This window comes from Physella acuta, unplaced genomic scaffold, assembly GCF_028476545.2.
Source record: "Physella acuta isolate Inbredline_101_S28 unplaced genomic scaffold, ASM2847654v3 ptg001435l, whole genome shotgun sequence".
NCBI classification, from domain to species: Eukaryota; Metazoa; Mollusca; class Gastropoda; family Physidae; genus Physella; species Physella acuta.
The window spans coordinates 106,268-128,571 of record NW_026732950.1 but is presented as its reverse complement, the minus strand read 5'-3'; the positions used below and the strand labels follow the sequence as shown (position 1 = coordinate 128,571).

General features: G+C 35.6%; 1 protein-coding gene and 1 long non-coding RNA gene across 4 annotated transcripts; one reads left to right on the top strand and one right to left on the bottom strand.

Annotated features, from left to right (window-relative positions):
* Positions 1-179: 179 nt before the first annotated feature.
* Positions 180-22,133, top strand: LOC131927737 (calpain-A). Of its 3 annotated transcripts, none has more exons than XM_059283521.1 (13): positions 180-835; positions 6,555-6,752; positions 13,495-13,638; positions 14,024-14,164; positions 15,132-15,325; positions 15,655-15,823; positions 16,192-16,272; positions 17,038-17,126; positions 17,632-17,801; positions 19,440-19,556; positions 19,898-20,034; positions 20,656-20,867; positions 21,600-22,133. In XM_059283521.1, the coding sequence occupies exons 1-13, from the start codon at positions 296-298 to the stop codon at positions 21,616-21,618; spliced, it is 2,211 nt and encodes a 736-aa protein (XP_059139504.1). In that variant the 5' UTR covers positions 180-295; the 3' UTR covers positions 21,619-22,133. The 3 variants fall into 3 exon arrangements, with proteins under 3 accessions (XP_059139504.1, XP_059139506.1, XP_059139505.1); XM_059283523.1 differs by lacking the exon at positions 180-835 and adding an exon at positions 5,185-5,268 and having other exon boundaries at positions 6,369-6,752; XM_059283522.1 differs by lacking the exon at positions 180-835 and adding an exon at positions 5,185-5,328 and having other exon boundaries at positions 6,369-6,752.
* Positions 10,122-13,130, bottom strand: LOC131927738 (uncharacterized). The gene is made up of 3 exons (XR_009383680.1): positions 12,859-13,130; positions 10,666-10,727; positions 10,122-10,223 (listed from the first exon to the last, which is right to left on the bottom strand). It is a non-coding gene; the product is annotated as an uncharacterized LOC131927738 (long non-coding RNA).
* Positions 22,134-22,304: the final 171 nt, after the last annotated feature.

The following is a 22,304-nucleotide window of genomic DNA, read 5'->3' as shown; positions in this document are numbered from 1 at the left end:
CTAACAACGTCACAAATTTCTGAACCTTCCCCATAGCAGTGTAATATGTATGTATAACCCCAAAGGAAAAAAATATTAATCGATACAAAATATATGTTTTGTTTCGTTTTTATTACCTCAAGGCATTTTAATAAACTATAAATAAAATAATTACAACTTTTTAAACTTCCGGTGTCCCAAGTCCCATTTTAAAAACCAAAACAAAACTTCATTAGCATGTCGAGGTAACATAAAAGTTTACATTTTCTCTGGTTTTCGCGCCATCCGCCATGACAACAGAAGGCTAGCGGCAAGTATGGGGTGTGGCACAAGTTTCCCCGCGCCCAATTTAAACAAAGAAGGAAACGAGCCTTCGACGTCTGCGCCTGTATCGCCTGCCAGCCCAAACGATTCACCGAAGCCTAGATCTAGTTCAACACCCGACAACCAAACTGAGAAAACCACCCTCGCTGTTCCGGAAAACAAAACATCCACAAAGGAGCCCAGTTTCACGGCGATTACCGTCAATCTTTATCCAGAAAAGTCCCGAAATTCACAGGACCAAGGCAGTTTACCGAAAGACTACACCGGGTTGGAAAAATTCGACGGTCAGCGTTACAGTAATGTGAAGTATCTTCAACCAGCCGGCTACGACCGGATTCGACCCAAAATGATTCCAGTTCGACTAGACAGTCAGGGGTACCCAGACAGAAAAAGTGCACCACATCGGGAAGACCAGAGACCGACCAGCGCGGTCAGTCGCGATTCCCGACCCACTTCGTCCGTGCAGGTCAGAGTGACCTCGTCCAAAGGAAAAGTTGTCAACCCTCAAGAGAGAACGGGTAGATATAAGAATGTAAGGGTTTTCAACATGACGTTGACTTTTTTTTTTTGCTGATTTCATTTTTTTTTCAGAAGATGCCGATGCCCGATAATAGACTCTTCCATAAAATAGGTGTGTTGGGTTGTTAGTAGTGTTGTAATCTCGACTAATTTTATGGTTAGAAATTAGGGTTAGGCGTATGATAGGACCAGAGGCGTAGCGAGGGGGGGGGGGCGGACCGCACCGGGTGACACCAAGGCAAAAAATAGCAAAATATATAGAGAAAAATTTGAGGGGGGGGGTGCAAATCAAAAATTTGAAAGTTTGTCCCCGGGAAGGATCGCTACGGCTCTGGGGGGTGACACCATTAAGTGCCGCACCGGGTGACACCCGACCTCGCTACGCCACTGGGTAGGACTCGGGTTAGGGACAGGGTTAGCATTGACATCAGCCAGCAATGTGTGTATTTATTTAACTACCAGTAGCCTAACACCCCTTTTTTTAAAGAAGATTCTATTATTGGACACTGGTATAAAAATTCCCCCGAATACCGTTTGGGGTACTGGCAGTGTTGTAATTAAATTAAGCATCACTCCTAAGGGGTGGGGTGTGTCCATATATCGCAGAAAATCGAATTATTGAAGTATTTTTTATGGTTTGAAACTCAGTAAGATCTAAGGGGTCCAGAGGCGTAGCGATGGGGGGGGGGCATATGTCCCCGGGTGCCGACCTTAGGGACGCCAAAATGGGTTGGAAAAACAAATCGAAAGTTTGATTGGGGGTGCAAATCGAAAGTTTGGCGCCGGGAAGGGTCGCTACGCCTCTGAAGGGGTCGTCAATAAATGACGTCATGCTTTTTAATTTAAGCGATGTTTTCCGACCCATTTCTCCAAGGAGTCTGACGTCCTTTATGAACTACCATAAATTACGTCACCCTTTTTACGCGATTTTAACCCCCACTCACCTCCGTCATTCATCATCTCAAAGGCCAAGACTCCCCCCCCCCCCCTAAAAGATGGCGTCACATATCAGACTACAACCCCCCCCCCCCCCCCCATCATATTTGCAGATGATTTTTTTTAAACATCGATATTTTTTTTTCTAAAATATTAATTAATTACTATTACAATTTATTAAACAGGGATGTGGCTTTTCCGAATTTTAGCGGAAATCCGATTTTTCCGTTTCAGCTGCAATTTTCCTCCGCTGATTTCATTTTTGCCGAATTTTTCCGCCGATCTTCGATTTTTGCCGAAGTTTTAAAAATTAGGAAAAAAAAACGAAAATGACATCTACGGAAACGGCCGACTTGCGCATTCCATATATTCGTATTTAAATCGAGAATTACAGTACTTAGATCAAATATGCACATTTCTTTTTAATTAGACGATTGCGCTAGGTCTGACGGTGCTAGATTAAGATGAAATATAGATCTAGGTCAAGATTCAGAATTTCTGCGAATTTCAGTATTTTTCAGAACGCAATTTTTTGGTCCAAATTTTCCGCTGATATCAGTTGAATATTTATCAAAAACACGGGAAAAAGTACTCTAAAATAATGCCTTTCTTCAAATGAAACTCGCATCTCCCTAGCCTGGTAATCTAGCTATCGATATAGCCTAATTTATCTTTCTGTATTTTAACCCACCCAAGTCTTCAGTTTCTCTCTGATTTTATTTTATTTAGCTATCTAAAATTAATATTAAAATCCTTGCAAAAGGTGACTATGAGGTCTAGACTACCCCCCCCCCCCCCCCTTGTAGTAACCGTGGCTCTTGTGACCTCACCTTGACCCCCAAGTACGTGTTTGGTACTGCTTGTGGGAAAAAAAAAATTAAAATGACGTCACAGTAATTTCAAATAGCTGTTCCTGCAATACCTATGCTATAGGCCTACAGATTAAAAAAAACTGAACTCAACGTGACTCCGAAGAAAAAATACGACATGGACTGTTATTAATAAGGGGTCTTCCATAAACAACTTCACACTCGTAGTGGGGGGGGGGGGTCCGTAATTTTGTGACGTGTTATGAGGGAGAGGGGGTCAGATAGTGTGACGTCATATTTTTTTATTTTAAAAAAGTAATGTTAGAAACTGAATTTTAGCCGCTATTACGCGTTTTAGAAAACTTTAAAAAAAAAATTGTAATATAAATTAATTAAAATACCCTACGTTGGTCGAGCTCAGTCAATATTTAAGAAAAAAAATCGATGTTTAAAAAAAAATTCAAATTCAATATTGAGGAGGGGGAGCGGTTGTTGGCTGAGGTGTGACGTCATTTTAGGGGGGAGGGGTCTGTCTTTTGTGATGGAGAGGAGGGGGGAGGTAAAAAATCATTTAAAAAACGTGACGTCATTAATGGATGACCTCAAACAATTTACAGTTAAGCCATTCCAAAAACAAAAATAACAATGTGGTTTGGCTATCGAAATGGTTAACTTTGGTTCACATATCAGACCCTTTCTAATTTCAGCTAATCTGGTCAATTTGATTTTCCATCACCTGAACCCAAAACTTTCAAATTACAATTAATCTGAATCTAGGCATTTTACAGTTGAAGACTAACATTTTTACCATGCCAATCTTTAAAAGAATATAAGGCATAATTTAAAATTGAAAACAAAAGTGTAACTAGACTACATTAGTACACTTTAAATTAGCTAAATGTTGAACTTAATTGCCACTTTTGTTACATTGTAATTGTAATTTTTTTTTTTTAAAGTTGTTTATAAGTTAACACATTAAATTGCAATTCGACAAGACTTTCAATGTCATTTTAGAGTAACATAAACTTCTTTTATTTATAATATTAGCTATATTAAACGATTAATTAGAACAGTAATGGCGTGAGACTGCTTTAACTGCGATTAAAAAAATAGATAAAACATATTGAGTTCTTGTCCGAAGAAAATTTCCTAATTTTTTTCCCTGGTCTGGTCACATCCCTGATTAAAACAGTTGTCTAAAACTCGAAATAATGGCTAAAATTCAGTTTCTAAAATTACTATTTTTAAATGCAACAGTGTGACTATCTGGACTATCTGAATCTCCCCAAATCGCACGTTGTCACAAAATTACTCCCCCCCCCCCCCCCAACAAAAAGAAATTTTATAGAAAATATATACTTTTAACAGTGCCGTCGTCCCTGGGAAATTTTAGTCCCCCCCCCCCCCCCCACTCCCATATCAAGTGCCTCCCCGGATAAAAAAGTCTGAAAGAAACATGTGGCTAAGGCCCATCCGCTTACACCTTAACTGTGATATTTAAGCGTTTCCTTAGAAAGTGTGTCAAAGAAAATAGTTGTATAGGTTATGCTTGTTCAGACCCGCCCCTCCCCTAAAATGATCTCAGACTTCAGCCAACTATTACCCTTCTCCTTTTTAGAAAAAAAAATGTCAAGTTTTTCCTTTTAATAAAACTTTACTGGTCTTGATCCACATTCATTAATACTTATTACAGTTTACTTTTTAAATAGAAACGTTTGTCGCCACACTTTGTGAACCTCCACCCCTATGTTCGTCACAAAAGTAAAAAAAATCCCCATAGGAATATGACTTATTTTGTGGACGACCCCCCCCCCCCGAAGAACGAAATGGAATTTATAAAGAAACTATATACTTTTACCAGTGTCGTCGTCGTCCCTTCTCTCTCCTCCCCCCCCCCCCCCCCCCCCCCACGAAAAAAAGTCTGGAAGCAACACCGTATGGGAGACATACAAAATTGAAATAGTATGTTTAGTATTCATGACTTCAATTTCAAAATAATCATCCTGGCACCATGTATTCATTACGTTAACTAGCTGAGAAAGTAGATTCTGTCATTTTAAAACGTAAGAGCATTTTTTAACATATTTTTTTTTCAAAAATGTAGGTTAACTTAAGGTAGTTGGCTCCAATAAATGTATTGCGCGTTTTGTACAAATAAATATTTATAGATACAATTATGTAAGCCTATAGTTTTATTTTCAATATAAAACAAATATCGGATGCTGCAAAATCGATGTTCGTGACTCTAAATTATAGATCTAGGGCATAGAATTATAACTGCATTAACTTAGATCTAGAAATATCTATGCACTGCATTGTGTGTCTCCGCTACTCTCCCGGACCTTGAACTTGAACTAAATGTAACCTTCATCAACCTATTCTTACAATTAAAAAATCTTTTTTTTTTCATTTCGAGTTTTGATGAATGTCGTTAAAATCTTTGTAGAGTTAATGATATTATTATAGAAATCTAGATTTAGCCTACAGATGAAAATTGAGAAGCGCTTGTGTTCTACGTTGCGTGTAGTTTTGACGTTTTGTGTATTATTTATAAACTAGAGAGCTCTACATTTGTTTCACTTTCGATTTTTTTTCCGCCATAGCTACCGGTGTAAACAATTAGAAAATTGATTTACTGAATTATTAAACAATGCCAAACTTAACAAAACTGGAACTGTTCAAGTGTATTCCAGGATAAAAAGTTAATAGTTTTTACAAAAGAAAAATCAAATTTAAAAAAAAAGACAGAACTTTGAAATTTGTAATGTTCTTCTTTCTTCCCCCCCCCCCATTTGATTCAATTCAAACTTCAAAGATTCTTCATTCAATCAGTTTTATTCAGTCATTTAAAAAATGTATTCAATCAATGTTTATTTCAATAAAATTTCAGATAGATTACTTAATAGATCTAGACCTGGTCTAGAATAGTCTAGACTAGATCTACTTAGTACTTGACAAGACAAAGCATCAAATTGCCTATCCCATCCTAACTCATGGAAATTCAGAAACTGTTGTTGTTGGGTTTTTTTGGGGTATTAGAAATGAATAACAGGCCTACATTTTTTAAATTATAAAATATAAAGTCCGTGACCTAAATAGTAAATGACTAGGCCTAAATGTTGGCCTAACTATAAAATACGAGCCGACCCGTGGCGTATCATACGCTGCTATTTAGTTGTTTTATTTTCTACTTTTCAGTAATTCATAATTTGTGAATTCGACAGTATCAATGCTGCCACTGAAAATATTTGCTTTAAAACACTATCAGTAAGTCGTTAAGGACGATAACCCCCCCCCCACCCTCCTTTCCCCCAACCCCTACCCTACCCCCCATGAAAGCAGCCTCCTCTTAGTTACCTCCCCTAAGTTTAAAATCGTTTCAAACTAAATTATCTGCCCCTAATAGCCATCACTAAACCCGTCTCTACGATTGTAAACATTTAGCGTGAACCACAGCTCACCAGACCATGTGGGGGTGGTGGTGTTTTCAAGGGTATCCAAGAAGAGAATTATATATATAGATTATATAGGCTTAGGGCCTAAGCCTATATTATATTTAATTAAAAAATTCATTAAGTCTAATTATTAGTAATAGGCCCCTACCTATAATTGAAATTTTTAGAATGAATGTGTTGAAGTGTCTCCTAAATATTTTTTCAATTAGGGCCTATTTTTTAAAGTTTAGAATTTATTTAGTTAAGCTATAAATTATTTAGACCTATGGCCTTTACAAATATAATAATATACGTACTCTACACTATTTGCAGTAAAACATAATGGTTGTTTTTTTTTTAAATATAGTTAACAGTGACAATCTGTGATGTTGATTCTGTGATGATTATGAAGCAGGATATTTTTTATATATTTTTTTTAAATATGTGAACATTTATTTAACAAATTTATGGATAACACGGGGTAAAGTATCATCTATACATGTAAAGTATGGGATGCAACAGTAGCCATCTGACGTATTATCCAACTTCTAAGGACAGGGATGTGCCCATAAAACGTGTAGACAGCCAGAAGATACTAGTGTACCTCCAGCAGCCTGTGTATTATTTTCAAAACAAATCAACGTTGGACACCGCCGTACGAAACAGCTACAATTCACCGAGAGGCTCTAACTTGGTGGAGAGTGACTATACAGGATACACCATTGCCTCTGATGCTACATTTGTACATGCTGTGAGTTGCGCTTTATTTTTAATTTTTTTTTTTTCTACTTGTGATAACTTCTTCTTGGTTCTTACTTCTAGTGTTAGAAGAGATTCCCTCCAACACCATTAAGTATTACGTGTGACCTTGTTATGCACCATTTAGACCAGGGGTTCCCAACCTTTTTCTACTCTAGAGTACATTCTAAAATATCGGTAGGGTGGCGGGCACCACCTATTTTAAATCGACAAACTCCTTCCATAACTTGTCATTTTCCCATAATTTATTTTCTTATTTTCTTATAGTCATAATGTATTAATATATAATAAACAAAAAGGTTTCAAAATAATAAAATTATTTGGCATTTTTTTCAAATAGCATACACACAGAGAAATGTATTTACAAAATGTGAAAAAATTCTGTCTCTGTCGAATAGTGAGAGGCTGGCACATACGAATCGTTCAGCGGGCGCCATGGCGCCCTTGGGCACAGGGTTGGGAACCCTCTGATTTAGACCGTTCACTGATTTCAGTCACAAAATCAAACAACTCTGCTTTGTAGTTTGTTTTTGGTAGGACAAATAGGGGGTCGGTGTTGTCAAGTCGGTAAAGATCATGGTAAATGAAAAGTCTCGAGTTCGAACCTTCGGGCAGATGAGGCTCATTAGCTGGGGACAGCCACTCTTCTAGGAGAGACAACTCCAAAATCAAACAACTGCTGCTTTGTAGTTTGTTCTTGGTTGGGCAAAAGCTATGGAAGCAAATCCAAAAAGAAAAACAGGCTGAAATCTGAGTCATTGGCCTCTATGGTGCATAACCAGTTAATTAATTGTGTTGGAGGGGATTCCTTCCAACACTAAAATTAAGAACGAAGAAGAAGGTAGGACAAAGGCTATGGAAGTAATCCTAGAAAGACATCAGAGTGGGCCATGCAGCACATAACATGTTGACATGTAAAACTTAAGAAGAAAGACCTTTGTTTTTACAAGTACATTGTGGGCTCAATGTTTCCAAAACCTTGGTCTTGCTCGGCTATCCAAATTTCATCTGCCCTAAACGTTAACTTTATCTGTTCTAAAAGTGAACTTTATCTGATAGAAAGGTGGATTTAATCTGCCCTAAAGGTGAACTTTATCTCCCTAAAAGTGAACTTTATCTCCATAAAAGTGAACTTTATCACCCTAAAAGTGAACTTTATCTGTCCTTAAATTGAACTTTATCTGTTCTTAAATTGAACTTTATCTGACAGAAAGGTGAACTAACATCTACCCTAAAAGACTGTTGTAAGCTATTGGGCTTGTAAGTTGTTAAAGTAGCTTACCAAGTTCTCGCTCCGGTAGTTGCCAGCTGGCGTTTTTTTTGTTTTTTCAAACCAAATGTGAATATTTTTTATTTTTATTTTTTTAAGTTATGAAATCTACTTTCGTTTTTGGAATAAAAAAAAAACTCCGACAATAAGTTGTTTTAAGTAAATTAAGTTTAAAATAACACACACACACACATATATTATATTTTATATAGATCTAGAATACAACCTGTATAATAATAATACATCTATAATCTATATAAAATATGATATTTATAGGCCTAAAAGATTTCAATCGTAAATCTGAAATCAAGCCTAATTTAATTAATAAATATATATAGCCTAGATCTAGAATTCTATATCTAGATCTATGACTTAAAAAAACCCTCTTGAAAATTCCGACTTAGACAGTAACATACGACATACAGGATTTATTTTTAATTTATAGACTCAAGAGTAGTCTAGAGATCTAGATTCTAGATCTAGTTTCTTTTATTTTACAGTGTAGTTGAGTGGAATTAATTACTAAATTACTAAATAGGCTATTTACTTTAAGACAGGTAGACTAGAATATGTTCAATATCAATTTATATATAGAATCTAGATTATTCTAGATCTAGCGAAGTTTAGTGTAGTCTTGTTGTAGAACTTAAGAACTAAATCTAGAGTGTAGGCAACTGTAGTAATTTAGATCTAGAATCTAGTACTGTGTGACGTCATTTTAGGGGGTGGGGGTCTGGCTTTTTGTAACGATGTGTAGGGGGAGGGGGGGGGGATAAAAATCGTCAAAAAATACGTGACGTCATTTATAGATGACCCCCATGGAGAAGATCCACACAGAAACAGTTGAAGGAAAGGGGCCTAACATTCAAACAGGTAGAGGTACCAACATGATTTTAGAGATTATGTAGATATACATATATATATATATATATAGGGGGAGGGGTAGAGAGAGAGAGGGTTCATCTGTAAATTGCATCACACATTTTATGATGATTTTTACCTCCCCCTCATAAAGGAGGGCAGTAAAAAGAAGAATGTATGATAGCTGGGTAATCCTAATTTATATAATCAGATTATTGTGGTAAATAAAAGTCAACATATCTAGCCTAACAAAATGCCATGAATTTAAAATATATATTATGACTTAGAGAAAGTTTGGTGAAATGGAAATATCTGCAAATTTGATTTATTGATGATGTGTAACTTAGTTATATTATTCCTTTGGAGCTGATATTAATAAAAAGTTAATGAGATTATAGAGTTTTATCCAATTGATGTTTCTAAAGCCTTGCATGAACTTAATTTAAATATATTTAGCTGCCCAGGCAAAGAACCCAATGAATTTTCCAGAATTGGCTTGTCGTTTGACCGATGGTAACAAAGAGAATTACCCAGGATCTTCGCTGATAAGAAAATCTGAAGACATACCTTATTCTTCTATATCTAAATGTGATTTGTCTAATGAAAATATTTATTCAGTGACAATTGCTAAAGATATTTTACCATTATTTCAAACATCATCTTCTGAAATGTTGTTTTCTATCTCTAAACCTTCCACAATTTCCTAAAGTTTCAAGAGATATTTTAACATCATTGCCTACTTCCCACAGTTCTTATGTTCAAAATTTGCAATTTTCTGAGAAACAAAGTAATAATAAATTTGTACCCAGTGTTTTAGTTTCAGCTCCATTAAAATTTAATAAACCAATCAATTTCAAAATTAAATGTTTCTTATCCCATATGAAAGTAGTCTGTTTTATTTAAGAAAAATCACCTTTAAAAAAATTTAATGTTTGAATGTCAATAAATTGTTGACATGGACTGGTTTGTGGGTAAGCTTTTATACTTAGTGTACAATAAAGATTCAGTTTTGATGTCAATATAGTTGCTTCTGAAAGACTTAAACTATAAACAATAGCATTTATATTAATATCTCAATGGCAGTTCAGTATACTTTCATCATTGTTTTCAAATAACAAAACAGAACTACAGTTTTAAAATTGAAAAAAAAAATGAAAAGAATTTCATAAATGGATGGTTTTTTAATTACTTAAAACAGAAGATGCATCAATACAGCATTACAATGTATGATTAATATTTCTTTTCATGGACAATCATCATTTAAATTCTTCATTAAAAATTAAATTCAGCTTCCTTGTGTCTAAAAATCCACATCCATGCTGTTCCATTTACCTAGAAATTAAATAAATAATATTTTTAACAACTTTCTGTAATATGAAAAAATTAATCATTGATTAAAACAGACAGCCAATATAGCAGTTGAATTAAAATTCACCTGTTTCTGTGACATTTGCATGTAAAATTAGAGTGTTCAGAGGTATATACCCAGCCACCTTTAATTTCCCTATCTTGAGCCAGGTACTCATGAGAGCTGGTACTCATGAGACTTAGGACATCATACCAGGACTAAAACCAGGGATCTGAACTCTTATCTTTTAGGATAGAAATGTGAAAGCTACTGTCTGACAGTCCCACTATCAAGCCATACATATTAATACTTACAGTATATAATCTTAGTAGCAACATATTCTTTAAGAATTAGAACACTGAATCGATTTCAAACTTGGGCTTAAGCTGAAAAATGGCTTATTATAAAAAAAAAAATTCAGCTCACCTTTAGTTCAAGATCAGCACCAATAGCCACAGTAAAGTGTGAGAAAATTGCTTGCCAAGTACCTAGGGAATTTAAATATAATAAATTATTAAGTTTATCCATATATTATATTAAAATAATTATTTAACTAATATGAGATATTAATATATATATATATATATATATATATATATATATATATATATATATATATATATATATATATATATATATATATATATATATATATATATATATATATATATATATATATATATATATATATATATATATATATATTATATATATATATATATATGTGTGTATATATATATGTGTGTATATATATATGTGTGTATATATATGTGTGTGTATATATATATGTGTGTATATATATGTGTGTGTATATATATATATATATATATATATATATATATATATATATATATATATATATATATATATATATATATATATATATATATATATATATATATATATATATGTATATATATATATATATATTTATAAAAGGTTTAATTTATTGTAAAGGTTCAGTTTTCTATCTACTTAGCTTGTCTTAAAAACTAAAATATCTGGTTTACAGTTAACCATATCTTAACTATTACAAAACTATTAGTTTCATTTTCATTACTTGTAACTAAAAATTGTAGTCAATAGATCTAAAACTTAATTCTATTAACAGCTAACTGTAACCATACTGACTCTGACCAATTTATTAATTTTTGTACCCTGTAATTCATTAATAATTAGGCTTATACTAAAAGGCCGAAAGTTATCAATTGTAGATTTTATAGTCCCTGGTCTAGACTAACAAGACTAGCCTGCAAGTCTAATAGTACTAATACACATGATCTAGTTTATAAGTTTACTACTAGGCAACTTGCTAGAAGACTAGTACTTAACCAAACTTTAACTTGCTAAAAATAAAAGGGCCTAATACAATAGTAGATGGCCTAGTAATACTTTTTTTTTACTGTGCTACTTACACTGCTTTTGGTAATATTACTACGGCTAACTAACTACTAACTAAACTCTATTGTAGCTTGATGGAGATCTATCATCTTGCTCTTCTAGTAGTCTACACTACTTACTACTTAGAAAAGTAGTAGCACTACTGTAACAATTTCAAACTAAATTTAATCTATATATTACTAGATCTACTCATTGCAACACTGTAGTCTGATAAGTCTGGTAAGCCCTAAATGTATCTAGACCTAGATTCTAGTCTAATTTAGTTTCAGTCTAGTTATTAGTACCTACACTCTACAATAGTCTACAGTACTCTACACTACACTCTACTACTACTCTAACTCTAATCACTCTACTGGCTACTGATCTAGATCTAGTAAATAGCTAGAGTAGATCTAGTCTAGATTCTAGATATAAAAAAAATTGATTTAAAATTAAAAACAGGTTAGCCTTACTACGCTAGGCATTACTAGCTCTTACTAAACTTAACTAGGGTTGGTTTTACCTAAACTAGATCTAATCTAGATCTAGAATCTATATAGATTTTAGATCTAGGGCCTACCATAACTACCATCTGCAACTAGAATCTAGATCTAGATCTATTCTACTATCTCTATCTAGATCTAGTAATACTATCTATCTCTAGATCTAGATCTAGCCATCTATCTACAAGCTACTTCTAATAACTAATAGCCAATAGGCCTACTTCTAAAATATTAAACAGTAATCACTGAGTAATCAGTACTAGAGTCTAGTTCAGTAATCTAGCTAGATCTAGGTCTATTAACATTAACATTGTTGTCTAAGTTCTAGATATCTAGATCTAATATCTAGATCTAGAATCTAGATTCGATTAATATTAATTAATAAGTAGATCTAAGTCGTAGGCTGAGTGAGACTGGAAGTCATCCTCATTTTCCTGTTGTTTTAGTTTTTACTGTCATCCTTTTCTTAATACTTTTAATATTTTATCTAGATCACTAAAATACTAGATCTAGAATCTAGATCTAATATATTCTAATTCATGAACTTATACTCTTAGAACTAGATTAAAGCAATGTAGATCTTAGTTGGTAGATTCTAGAATCTAGATCTAGGTCTAGATCTAGATCTAGAGGTCTGGGAATCTTAAGTCTCGTAGCAAAGACTGAGTAGAGTCAGAGTAATGTCCCCTAGCCTTGGACAAACTATCAACAAAAGAAATAAAATCAATATACTTACCGCCACAAAACTTTTATATTCAAAAATGCATACACATGTGTTTGTTCCCATCCATATGAACAAAACAGCGTTGAAAGTTTTTACAGTTGTTGCATTTCTGGAACGTTTGATGATTTTGAAATCTTGAAGCGGGACCTACTAACAAATAGCCGCCATGTTTTTTGTTATCAATGGGAAACCCCGTTCACAACAATTGATTTAGTTCGAAAACTTTTATCTCTCCCTGGCTAACCAGACACGAATTAACGCGAGAAAGAACGATAAACTTACAAGTTCTATACCAAGATCATTACTTATAACATTAAAGGGAAATAACTCTTACTCAAATGCCAATTGAATTAAAGTAGGCCTAGTTATATAACCTGTTTATTATTTCACCAGTGGCATTGATGTATTGAAATTAAATCAGATTTAATTCAAATGTTATTGAAAAGAGATAAAAGAAAGTGTATTTTGCCTTTGTTAACAAATTTTTAACTATTTGATCCATAAATGAAACAGTTTGTAATAAATTTGTATCGACATGCTCATTTTTATTTTTGTGCACAATTTTTATTTTCTATTCTAATACTCCATGCTTTCTGTGTATTCAAAAACCTGTAGTATTCCAATCAAACTTCTGTATCCAAATTTCAGACAGATGAAAAATATGATTACATTGTTAACCTACTACCTCCAGGACAGTTGTTTGAAGACCTGGAATTCCCGGCCAACAACGCATCCTTATTTTTTGACACTAATGACCCAGCTGCTTCAAAAATAGTTTGGCTACGACCTTTCGTACGTTTTTAATTTTCAGTGTTGACATGTCCATGTAAATATTCTAATGTTTGTTTTTGTTTATTGGGTTTAATATTTATGCCTTTGTTAATTACATTTTTTTTTTGTTTAATTTTAGAGGAATATATCTCGCCAGCAAACAAAAATTCTTAAACATTTTAATTTTTAATGAATTATAATGTCAGTGAAACAAGTGAACTCTAATTCACTTGCCACGTAGACCGTCAGGTTTGAAAGGGAACTTCACTTTTTTTTACATAAATGTCAATGAAAAATATCGATAATACTTTTGTTTAATTTTCTCCGATAATATAAGTTCAATCGAAAAGATTTGAATTTAGGTTTTTATTTACAATCTTTTTTTTTTTGTGCCTAAATTTTTTAGGAAATAGTGGGACCTAATGAGAGACCCCTGTTCATCAAGGAGGGCGTGAGCAGAGCTGATATCATGCAAGGTATTCTGGGTGACTGTTGGTTTTTGTCCTCTTGTGCTGCCATTGCCAAAAGATCAAAGCTGATTAACAAAGTAAGTAGCTGTAGAACAGTGGTGCTTTTTTAATGTACCGAACCTCATTTCATTTGCGCATTTACAGAACCCTTATCAATAGTTCTATCGTCTGCACTGACTCAGCTAGCCATTGGGGTTTAAATGAACCCATGTTAAGAACCACTCTCTAGAATAATTCTAAATTTTTCACAATTGTTTTAAATCTTTGCTGTGCAGGTTCTAAAAGAAATTTTTCTTGTTGTACTAAGGACTAAGGGACATAACTCCCCTTTTAAAAATATTTGCTTAGAATAATTTATTAATTTAAATATCCTCGTGGATTTAAAAATAAAATTGCATTCGCAGAGTAAAATAGGTGCAGATTATTACGAATTAATTTTTATTACAATGCAATAAACATTTTAATTTAGAAAGCAGCATCCAACCAAGGTAAGAGGAAAGTAGGTAGGTCAAAACAAACTTGTAAAAGACAAGTTGTTAGTTTAGCAGAAGCAGACTGAATTTCATGGACCCAACTAGGTGGAATTGTCCCAAACTGAGTAGGATGGAGAGGTGTGGTTGCCTCCCTTTGCTCCACAAGGAGACAAAAGGAATGATGATGATATTGTTTTCAAATAAAGACTATTTGGCAAAAGTATTGTGGTTCCCCTTTCTTGATGCCCTAAGCGTGTGCTTGTATTGCTTAATACTTAATTCAGCACTGAACTACCGTTCAAACTACCTGAATGAACTTGACTACTTACTCATAATGCAGTAATGTATTTCATTACAGTCAGAGTGTCTACTTTTTAATTTCCAGTATGAACATTCCTTCCCTCGGAAGATTTCTTTTCTTTTTATTATTTTTTATGTTGGGTAAATATCATTCTTTGAACTATTTATTCCACACCCTGTAAAAAAGAATTCAGGTAATTTCAGTCAGTCCCTTAGTTTATTAAATTAAGAAGTGATATGTTCTTTGTACATTGTGTTGTACGTTTGACAGATTATCCCCAGTTATCAGGTGTTGTACGGGCCAAAGTATCGAGGGATGGTTCACTTCCGCTTCTGGCGTTATGGAGGCTGGTTACAGGTGATTATTGACGACCGCCTGCCCACGGAAAAAGGGAAATTAATCTACGGCCACTGTACTGACCCAACGGAGTTCTGGGTACCTCTGATAGAGAAGGCATATGCTAAGTAAGCAGGATTACATCTCTTCTATACAAATGTACATACATGGGAGCAGGACATTGCCCCCCCCCCCAATTACCAATTTTATATATATATATATATATATATATATATATATAATTTATTCTCAATTAATATAAGGCCCACTGTTTTTGTTTTAATCTCCTTTTTTTTTATCTATACTGTTCTGTCATTACCTTGAGATAATTGTTTCATATAAATATAACATATCAATAACACATTTGTATTATACTTTTAAAGAGATAAGGCCCTGTAATAGAAAATCTATCCTTATTAAAGATTAAATTTACCATAAAGAAAACAATTTTCTTTAGATTGCATGGGACATACGAGGCATTAGGTGGAGGCATCACGATGGACGCTATGGTTGACTTGACAGGTGGACTTGCGGAGAGATACGATCTCGCTGAGTTCGATTCCTTTCTCTTCAGGCGGATTTACAGAGCCCACAAGACTGGGGCTTTTATTGCCTGCTCAAGAAAGGTTAGAGTTTTTTATTTATTCTGGGTAAGAAATAAGTGCAATAGACCGCATGTACTGTTACTTTTTTTATTATCTTTCTCTTTTGTACTGTTGATTGCCTTCATAAAGTCACATGACTGATTTGCCAGACAGGATAATGAATTTCCTTGTTAAAAACATTCTGACATGTTTTTTTATATTTTATTTATTTTTCTTTGTGTCAGTAACGTATCAATACAAATAGAAAATAATCCCAAAATTTGTGTTTAATTGAACTTAGTTCTTGTTTTTAATGTTGGTTTCATTTGATATTGATCACTCATTGTGGTCAGTGTGTCTGTTTGTTTATCTGTGATGCATCTGTAACTGGTCAGATAATCTTTCAACAGGGAGACTGGAGAATGGCAACCGCTGCAGATGAAAATGGCCTTGTACCTGGCCATGCCTACACCGTCACAAATATTGCTATGGTAAATTTCATTGTTGTTTTAAACATTTATTTATAGCTATACAAATACAATTTTTCGATGAATTCCTGGCAATGTCCCATTCTAAAATATAAAGTGGTGGTTAGTTAAGCTTTAGTAAAGACTCTGTTGACCCAGGAGGTAAAAAGTGGCCATTTAGAAAATTATTTCTGCTAAAAGTAAAAGTAAAGAATTCTTTAAAATGTCATGCTAAAAATTAAATTTAACTGTTGCTACTTGAAAAATTAATTTCTCATTAGTTATCTTTAAAACAAGCTCTTTTTTCAAATGAAAAAATATACTGTTATTATTCATGTAATGTTCTTAGTTTGCATATTAGTTAATCTGGGACTGAAGTACCATGCTGATAAACACTTTTAAATAGCCTGCACTTTATCCTCTGATCTAGGCTTACTTTATTATGTAAATTTTTCTTCTTTGATTTATTTAAGAATGATGATGCATTTATGTTTACTTCACTGGTCATCAGTATCAGAAATATTATTTGCCTTTTTGTTTGTTAAATCTACACACTTTCCTGATATGCACATGCTTGGTACAAACTTGTTTGGAACAAACATCCCTGGTACAAACATCCTTATCACAAACATCCTTGGTATGCACATCCCTCATATGCACTTATTTGATACACACATGCCAGATAGCACATCCCTAAAACTCACAATCCTTGTTTTAATTCAAATGTAGTTGTGTTAAACATAAGAGTGAGAGGTACCTTACAATTAGAATAAGTTTGACACTGTTCAGGTGAGACACAGGCTGGGGGATGAAAGACTTATTCGAGTCAGGAACCCCTGGGGAGATGCTACAGAATGGAAGGGATCCTGGAATGATAAGTAATTACGTGCTTCATCAAATTGTACAGCTTTCTGTAAATTTAGTCCACATATTTTAAATTTACTTAATATTTCAAATCTTACATTAAAATGTTATTCACATCAACCATTTTTCAGTTCCATAGCATTTAAAACCAACCTTGCTTCTTCAAATTGTACAGCTTTCTGTAAATTAAATCCACATATTTTAAATTTACTGAATATTTCAAATCTTACATTAAAATGTTATTCACATCAGCCATCATTTAGTTCCATAGCATTTAAAACCAACCTTGCTACTTAAAACCTTTTATAAAATTTCACCGTAATTTTTTCTAAACCACGGGGTTTTTTTTATCTTCCAATTTTTTTATTCAAATCTACCGTATTTCCAATCCACTATATTTCCAATCCACTATATTTCAAATCCACTATAATATTTCAAATCTACCATATTTCCAATCCACCATGCTATTTCCAATCCATCATAATATTTCCAATCCACCATACTTTCTTCAACCCTTAGAGACGTGAACTGGCAGTGGGTGGACCCAGACACTAGAGACAACCTCCTGGAACACAGCTCACCTGGAGAGTTCTGGATGTCCTTCCGAGATTTCTTTCGCCAGTTTGGCGAGGTGACTATCTGCCTGCTGGGGCCTGACTTGGATGGGGATGGTGTGCCAGAACATGCCGGTAGGTTTGTCTCAGTCACAGGTAGGTGGGTCAGTCTCATGTAGGTGGGTCAGTCACCGGTAGGTGGGTCAGTCTCATTTAGGTGGGTCAGTCACAGGTAGGTGGTCAGTCACAGGTAGGTGGGTCAGTCACAGGTAGGTGGGTCAGTCTCAGGTAGGTGGGTCAGTCTCAGGTAGGTTGGTCAGTCACAGGTAGGTGGGTCATTCACAGGTAGGTGGGTCAGTCACAGGTAGGTGGGTCAGTCTCAGGTAGGTGGGTCAGTTTCAGGTAGGTGGGTCAGTCTCAGGTAGGTGGGTCAGTCTCAGGTAGGTGGGTCAGTCTCATGTAGGTGGGTCAGTCACGGGTAGGTGGGTCAGTCTCATGTAGGTGGGTCAGTGTCATGTAGGTGGGTCAGGCATAGGCAGGTGGGTCAGTCACAGATAGGTGGGTCAGTCTCATGTAGGTGGGTCAGTCACGGGTAGGTGGGTCAGTCTCATTTAGGTGGGTCAGTCACAGGTAGGTGGTCAGTCACAGGTAGGTGGGTCAGTCTCAGGTGGGTCAGTCTCATATAGGTGGGTCAGTCTCATATAGGTGGGTCAGTCTCAGGTAGGTGGGTCAGTCACAGGTAGGTGGGTCAGTCACAGGTAGGTGGGTCAGTCTCATGTAGGTGGGTCAGTCACAGGTAGGTGGTCAGTCTCAGGTAGGTGGTCAGTCACAGGTAGGTGGTCAGTCACAGGTAGGTGGGTCAGTCACAAGTAGGTGGGTCAGTCACAGGTAGGTGGGTCAGTCTTATGTAGGTGGGTCAGTCACAGGTAGGTGGGTCAGTCACAGGTAGGTGGGTCAGTCTTAGGCAGGTAGGTCGGTCTCAGGTAGGTGGTTTGGTCACAGTTAGGTGGGTCAGTCTCAGGTAGGTGGGTCAGTCACAGGTAGGTGGGTCAGTCACAGGTAGGCGGGTCAGTCACAGGTAGGTGGGTCAGTCACAGGTAGGTGGGTCAGTCACAGGTAGGTGGGTCAGTCTTAGGTAGGTGGGTCAGTCACAGGTAGGTGGGTCAGTCACAGGTAGGCGGGTCAGTCACAGGTAGGTGGGTCAGTCACAGGTAGGTGGGTCAGTCACAGGTAGGCGGGTCAATCACAGGTAGGTGGGTCAGTCTTAGGCAGGTAGGTCAGTCACAGGTAGGCGGGTCAGTCACAGGTAGGTGGGTCAGTCACAGGTGGATGGGTCAGTCACAGATAGGTGGGTCAGTCTTAGGTAGGTAGGTCAGTCACAGGTAGGTGGGTCAGTCACAGGTAGGTGGGTCAGTCTTAGGTAGGTGGGTCAGTCACAGGTAGGCGGGTCAGTCACAGGTAGGTGGGTCAGTCTTAGGCAGGTAGGTCAGTCACAGGTAGGCGGGTCAGTCACAGGTAGGTGGGTCAGTCACAGGTAGGTGGGTCAGTCTCATGTAGGTGGGTCAGTCTCAGGTGGGTCACTCAGCCAGGTGGGTCAGTCTTAGGCAGGTAGGTTGGTCTCAGGTAGGTGGGTCAGTCAACGGTAGGTGGGTTGGTGTCTATCTCAGACAGGTTGTTCCATCTCAGGCAGATAGGGTTGTCTCTTAAAACTCATTTTGTTTGTTTGAATTAAGATTTGAATTGATTTGATTTGTGCTAAATTATATCTTGTAGGCCACATAGAAATAATTCGAGGTGAATGGAAACTTGGATACTCAGCTGGGGGCTCACGCAACAACCTTCAGAAATTTATCACCAATGATCAGTACCTGCTCACCATCATTGAACCTGGTTAGAAACACCTGTGTTGTGGCTCTTGATTTGACACTTATTTTTTTTCATTTACAATGTGTCTGGGAATGGGATGGTGTTTTTGAATGGCAGAAGAGTCGACTTCTAACTTGGAATTCTCGAACTTTACTTTTGTATGTGTCTGAGAAATGATTCATTTTGTTTGTCAACACTGTTTCTATCCGGATAATGATTGGCTGTTTGTATAAACTGTATATTTATTTGCCAGATACTTTCTGCCTCTGTAAGTGTAAACTATATTTGTCTCTGTTTCTCCACAACTACATTTTAACCTTCATAAATTTGGCTGTTTCTATAAATGATGTTAATTTATCTGGCAGATGATTTTGACAGTTCTATGGATGATGCTGAGAGTGAAGGCCGGTGCAATGTTGTCATCGCACTGATGCAGCAGCATAGGAAGCCTCGGCGCAACATAAAAATTCCCAACTACCAGATTGGATTTTTTGTATACGAGGTAAAAGATAATCAAGGGGCAAGGAAATTTAAGCTTTATCATGCAAAATATTTGGAGGATTTTTATATTTTAATTATAGATGAAATATAACTGTAATCTTTTATCTGTAAATCAAATACTTTTTTAACGATTTGTTTTTGCTTGGCTTCACATATTGGATCAGAATTTGTGTTTTATATAGTTAAATGTAATGTGAATGTGATACTTAAGTTTCGTTTTAATTTATTTATGTTTTAATATTTCATTCCCAAGTTGGCACTATTTTTTGCTATTGTAAATAGTATGAATTGTAAACAAAAATAAAAACAACCATCCTTTTAGACCAGTAAATTGGAAGATAAGTAGCGTTTATCTGTTTAATGAAATAGTATGGTTAGCTCTGTTCCCAGCCATCCTTGCTTTCCCCAACTCAAGTCAGATACCTATCAGAGCTGGGTGAACTCTGGGACGTTCTATGGGCTCATACAGAACTTTTGATAATTTATATAACAGTTATCATTCACGCTACCCATCCAGCAGCATAACTTGTTTCGTGTCATTAAAATATTTTCTGTTGTATATTTGTTTTATTTTAATGCTTGCATCACATCAAATAAACAACCCGTAACATTTTCATTCTAGACAGAGTATCGGACCAGGAAGCTGCCACTCAACTTTTTCCGATACAACCCAGACTACGGGAAGACCAAGATCTTTGTCAACTACCGTGAAGTGAGTGAAAGGTTTGAATTTGAACCAGGTCACTACATCATCATCCCCACAACCTTCCTGGAAGACTGCCCGGCCCAATTCATGCTTAGAGTTTTTGGTGAAAAAAGGTTCCATTTAAGAGGGTATGTGTTTAAGATAATTAAGATTAATCACCTGCCTCCAAAAAATAATTTATTTTTTCTAAAGCAGTTGATTCCATTATCTCTTTTGAAATGGTGCATGCTATTAGCCAAATCTTATCTTAAAGTATCTCCCTTTGAATAATGCGTTAGTTATTTCCCTTTAGCATTTAACATACAATATTTAGCTATATCTATATATATAATTCTTTTCTGGGAGATGCTAGAAAACAAGCTGTAAACGCGCTCACTACCATCCCCACCCCTACATGGTCTTAGTGAGCTGTGGTTCACGCTATGTTTACCTTCGTGGAGTCAGGTTTAGTGACGGCTATTAGGGGCAGATAATTTAGTTTGAAATGATTTTAAACGTTGGGGGGAGGGGGGGGTATTATGGTCCTTAACGAGCTACTTATAGATTTTTAAAGAAATATTTTCAGTGTCAGCGTTGGTACTGTCGAATTCACAAATTATGAATTACTGAAAAGTAGAAAAAAACAACAACTAAATAGCGGCGTATGTTATGCCGCGGGCCGGCTCGTTTATTTATATTTCTTCTGTAGAAGCAAGTATTTATATTCTGTCTAATATACAGATTTAAATATTTAATTCATGGTGTCATGTTACTTTACATCTGGCATGGTTTTATAAAATGTGCTAAAAGTAAAATAAAACAAAGAAAGACTCCAATTTTCTAAACTGATCTACCATTTTCTTTCAACCCTATTTCTCTAGGCCGCTATCAAGGAACTGAATGATGTTGCTGTTCCATTCTGACTCAGTGTCACGCAGGTGCACCACATGTGTCAAACACATCTTGACCAAGTCACAAGGTCAAGGCCGTTCAGGATAAAAATAAGTGATACTGAGAAGATAACACAAGGCATCCTGAAGTACTGGCAACACATCATGATACATCATGTTGATGCATCATCCCAGTGTGGCTACCCTGATGTGTTAACAGCACTTCATAATGTGAAACATCCTGATATGTTGATAGCAGGTAGTGTTGATGACATGCAAATCTAGCAACGTAAATCCCTGTTTGTTGTTTATCCCAATACAGAGTATATATTTATACATTCCTAGAATTCAGACCAAACTACCTCTTGAAGTGTTGAGAACTTAACTTCCAGATATTGTGATACCACGAGACAGTATAGTGTTGTTTTGTTTGTATGTTGCGATTTGAAAATACTTATTTCTACAAATGTTTATCTACAAATAAGACATGCTTATATTTTGTGAAATGCTTATAATTTATTAAACATGCTGATTGCTGTTTTTGTTTTGTTATCATGTTTTGGCTGCACGAGACACAGTTCTGCTCTCCCCTGTTTGGTTTCGTTTTACAACTACTTCAAATTTAGTAGTTGGTGTTTCAATGAATATAAATACATTTGAATGAAATAATTTTAGCCATTCAAAGGTTAGGTCATA

Coding starts and splice junctions, on each gene's coding strand:
- LOC131927737 (XM_059283521.1), top strand. CDS start 296: ATGGGGTGTGGCACAAGTTTCCCCGCGCCCAATTTAAACAAAGAAGGA. Junction 14,165..15,131: donor GATCAAAGCTGATTAACAAA/GTAAGTAGCTGT, acceptor TACGTTTGACAG/ATTATCCCCAGTTATCAGGT. Junction 17,127..17,631: donor AAGGGATCCTGGAATGATAA/GTAATTACGTGC, acceptor TTCAACCCTTAG/AGACGTGAACTGGCAGTGGG.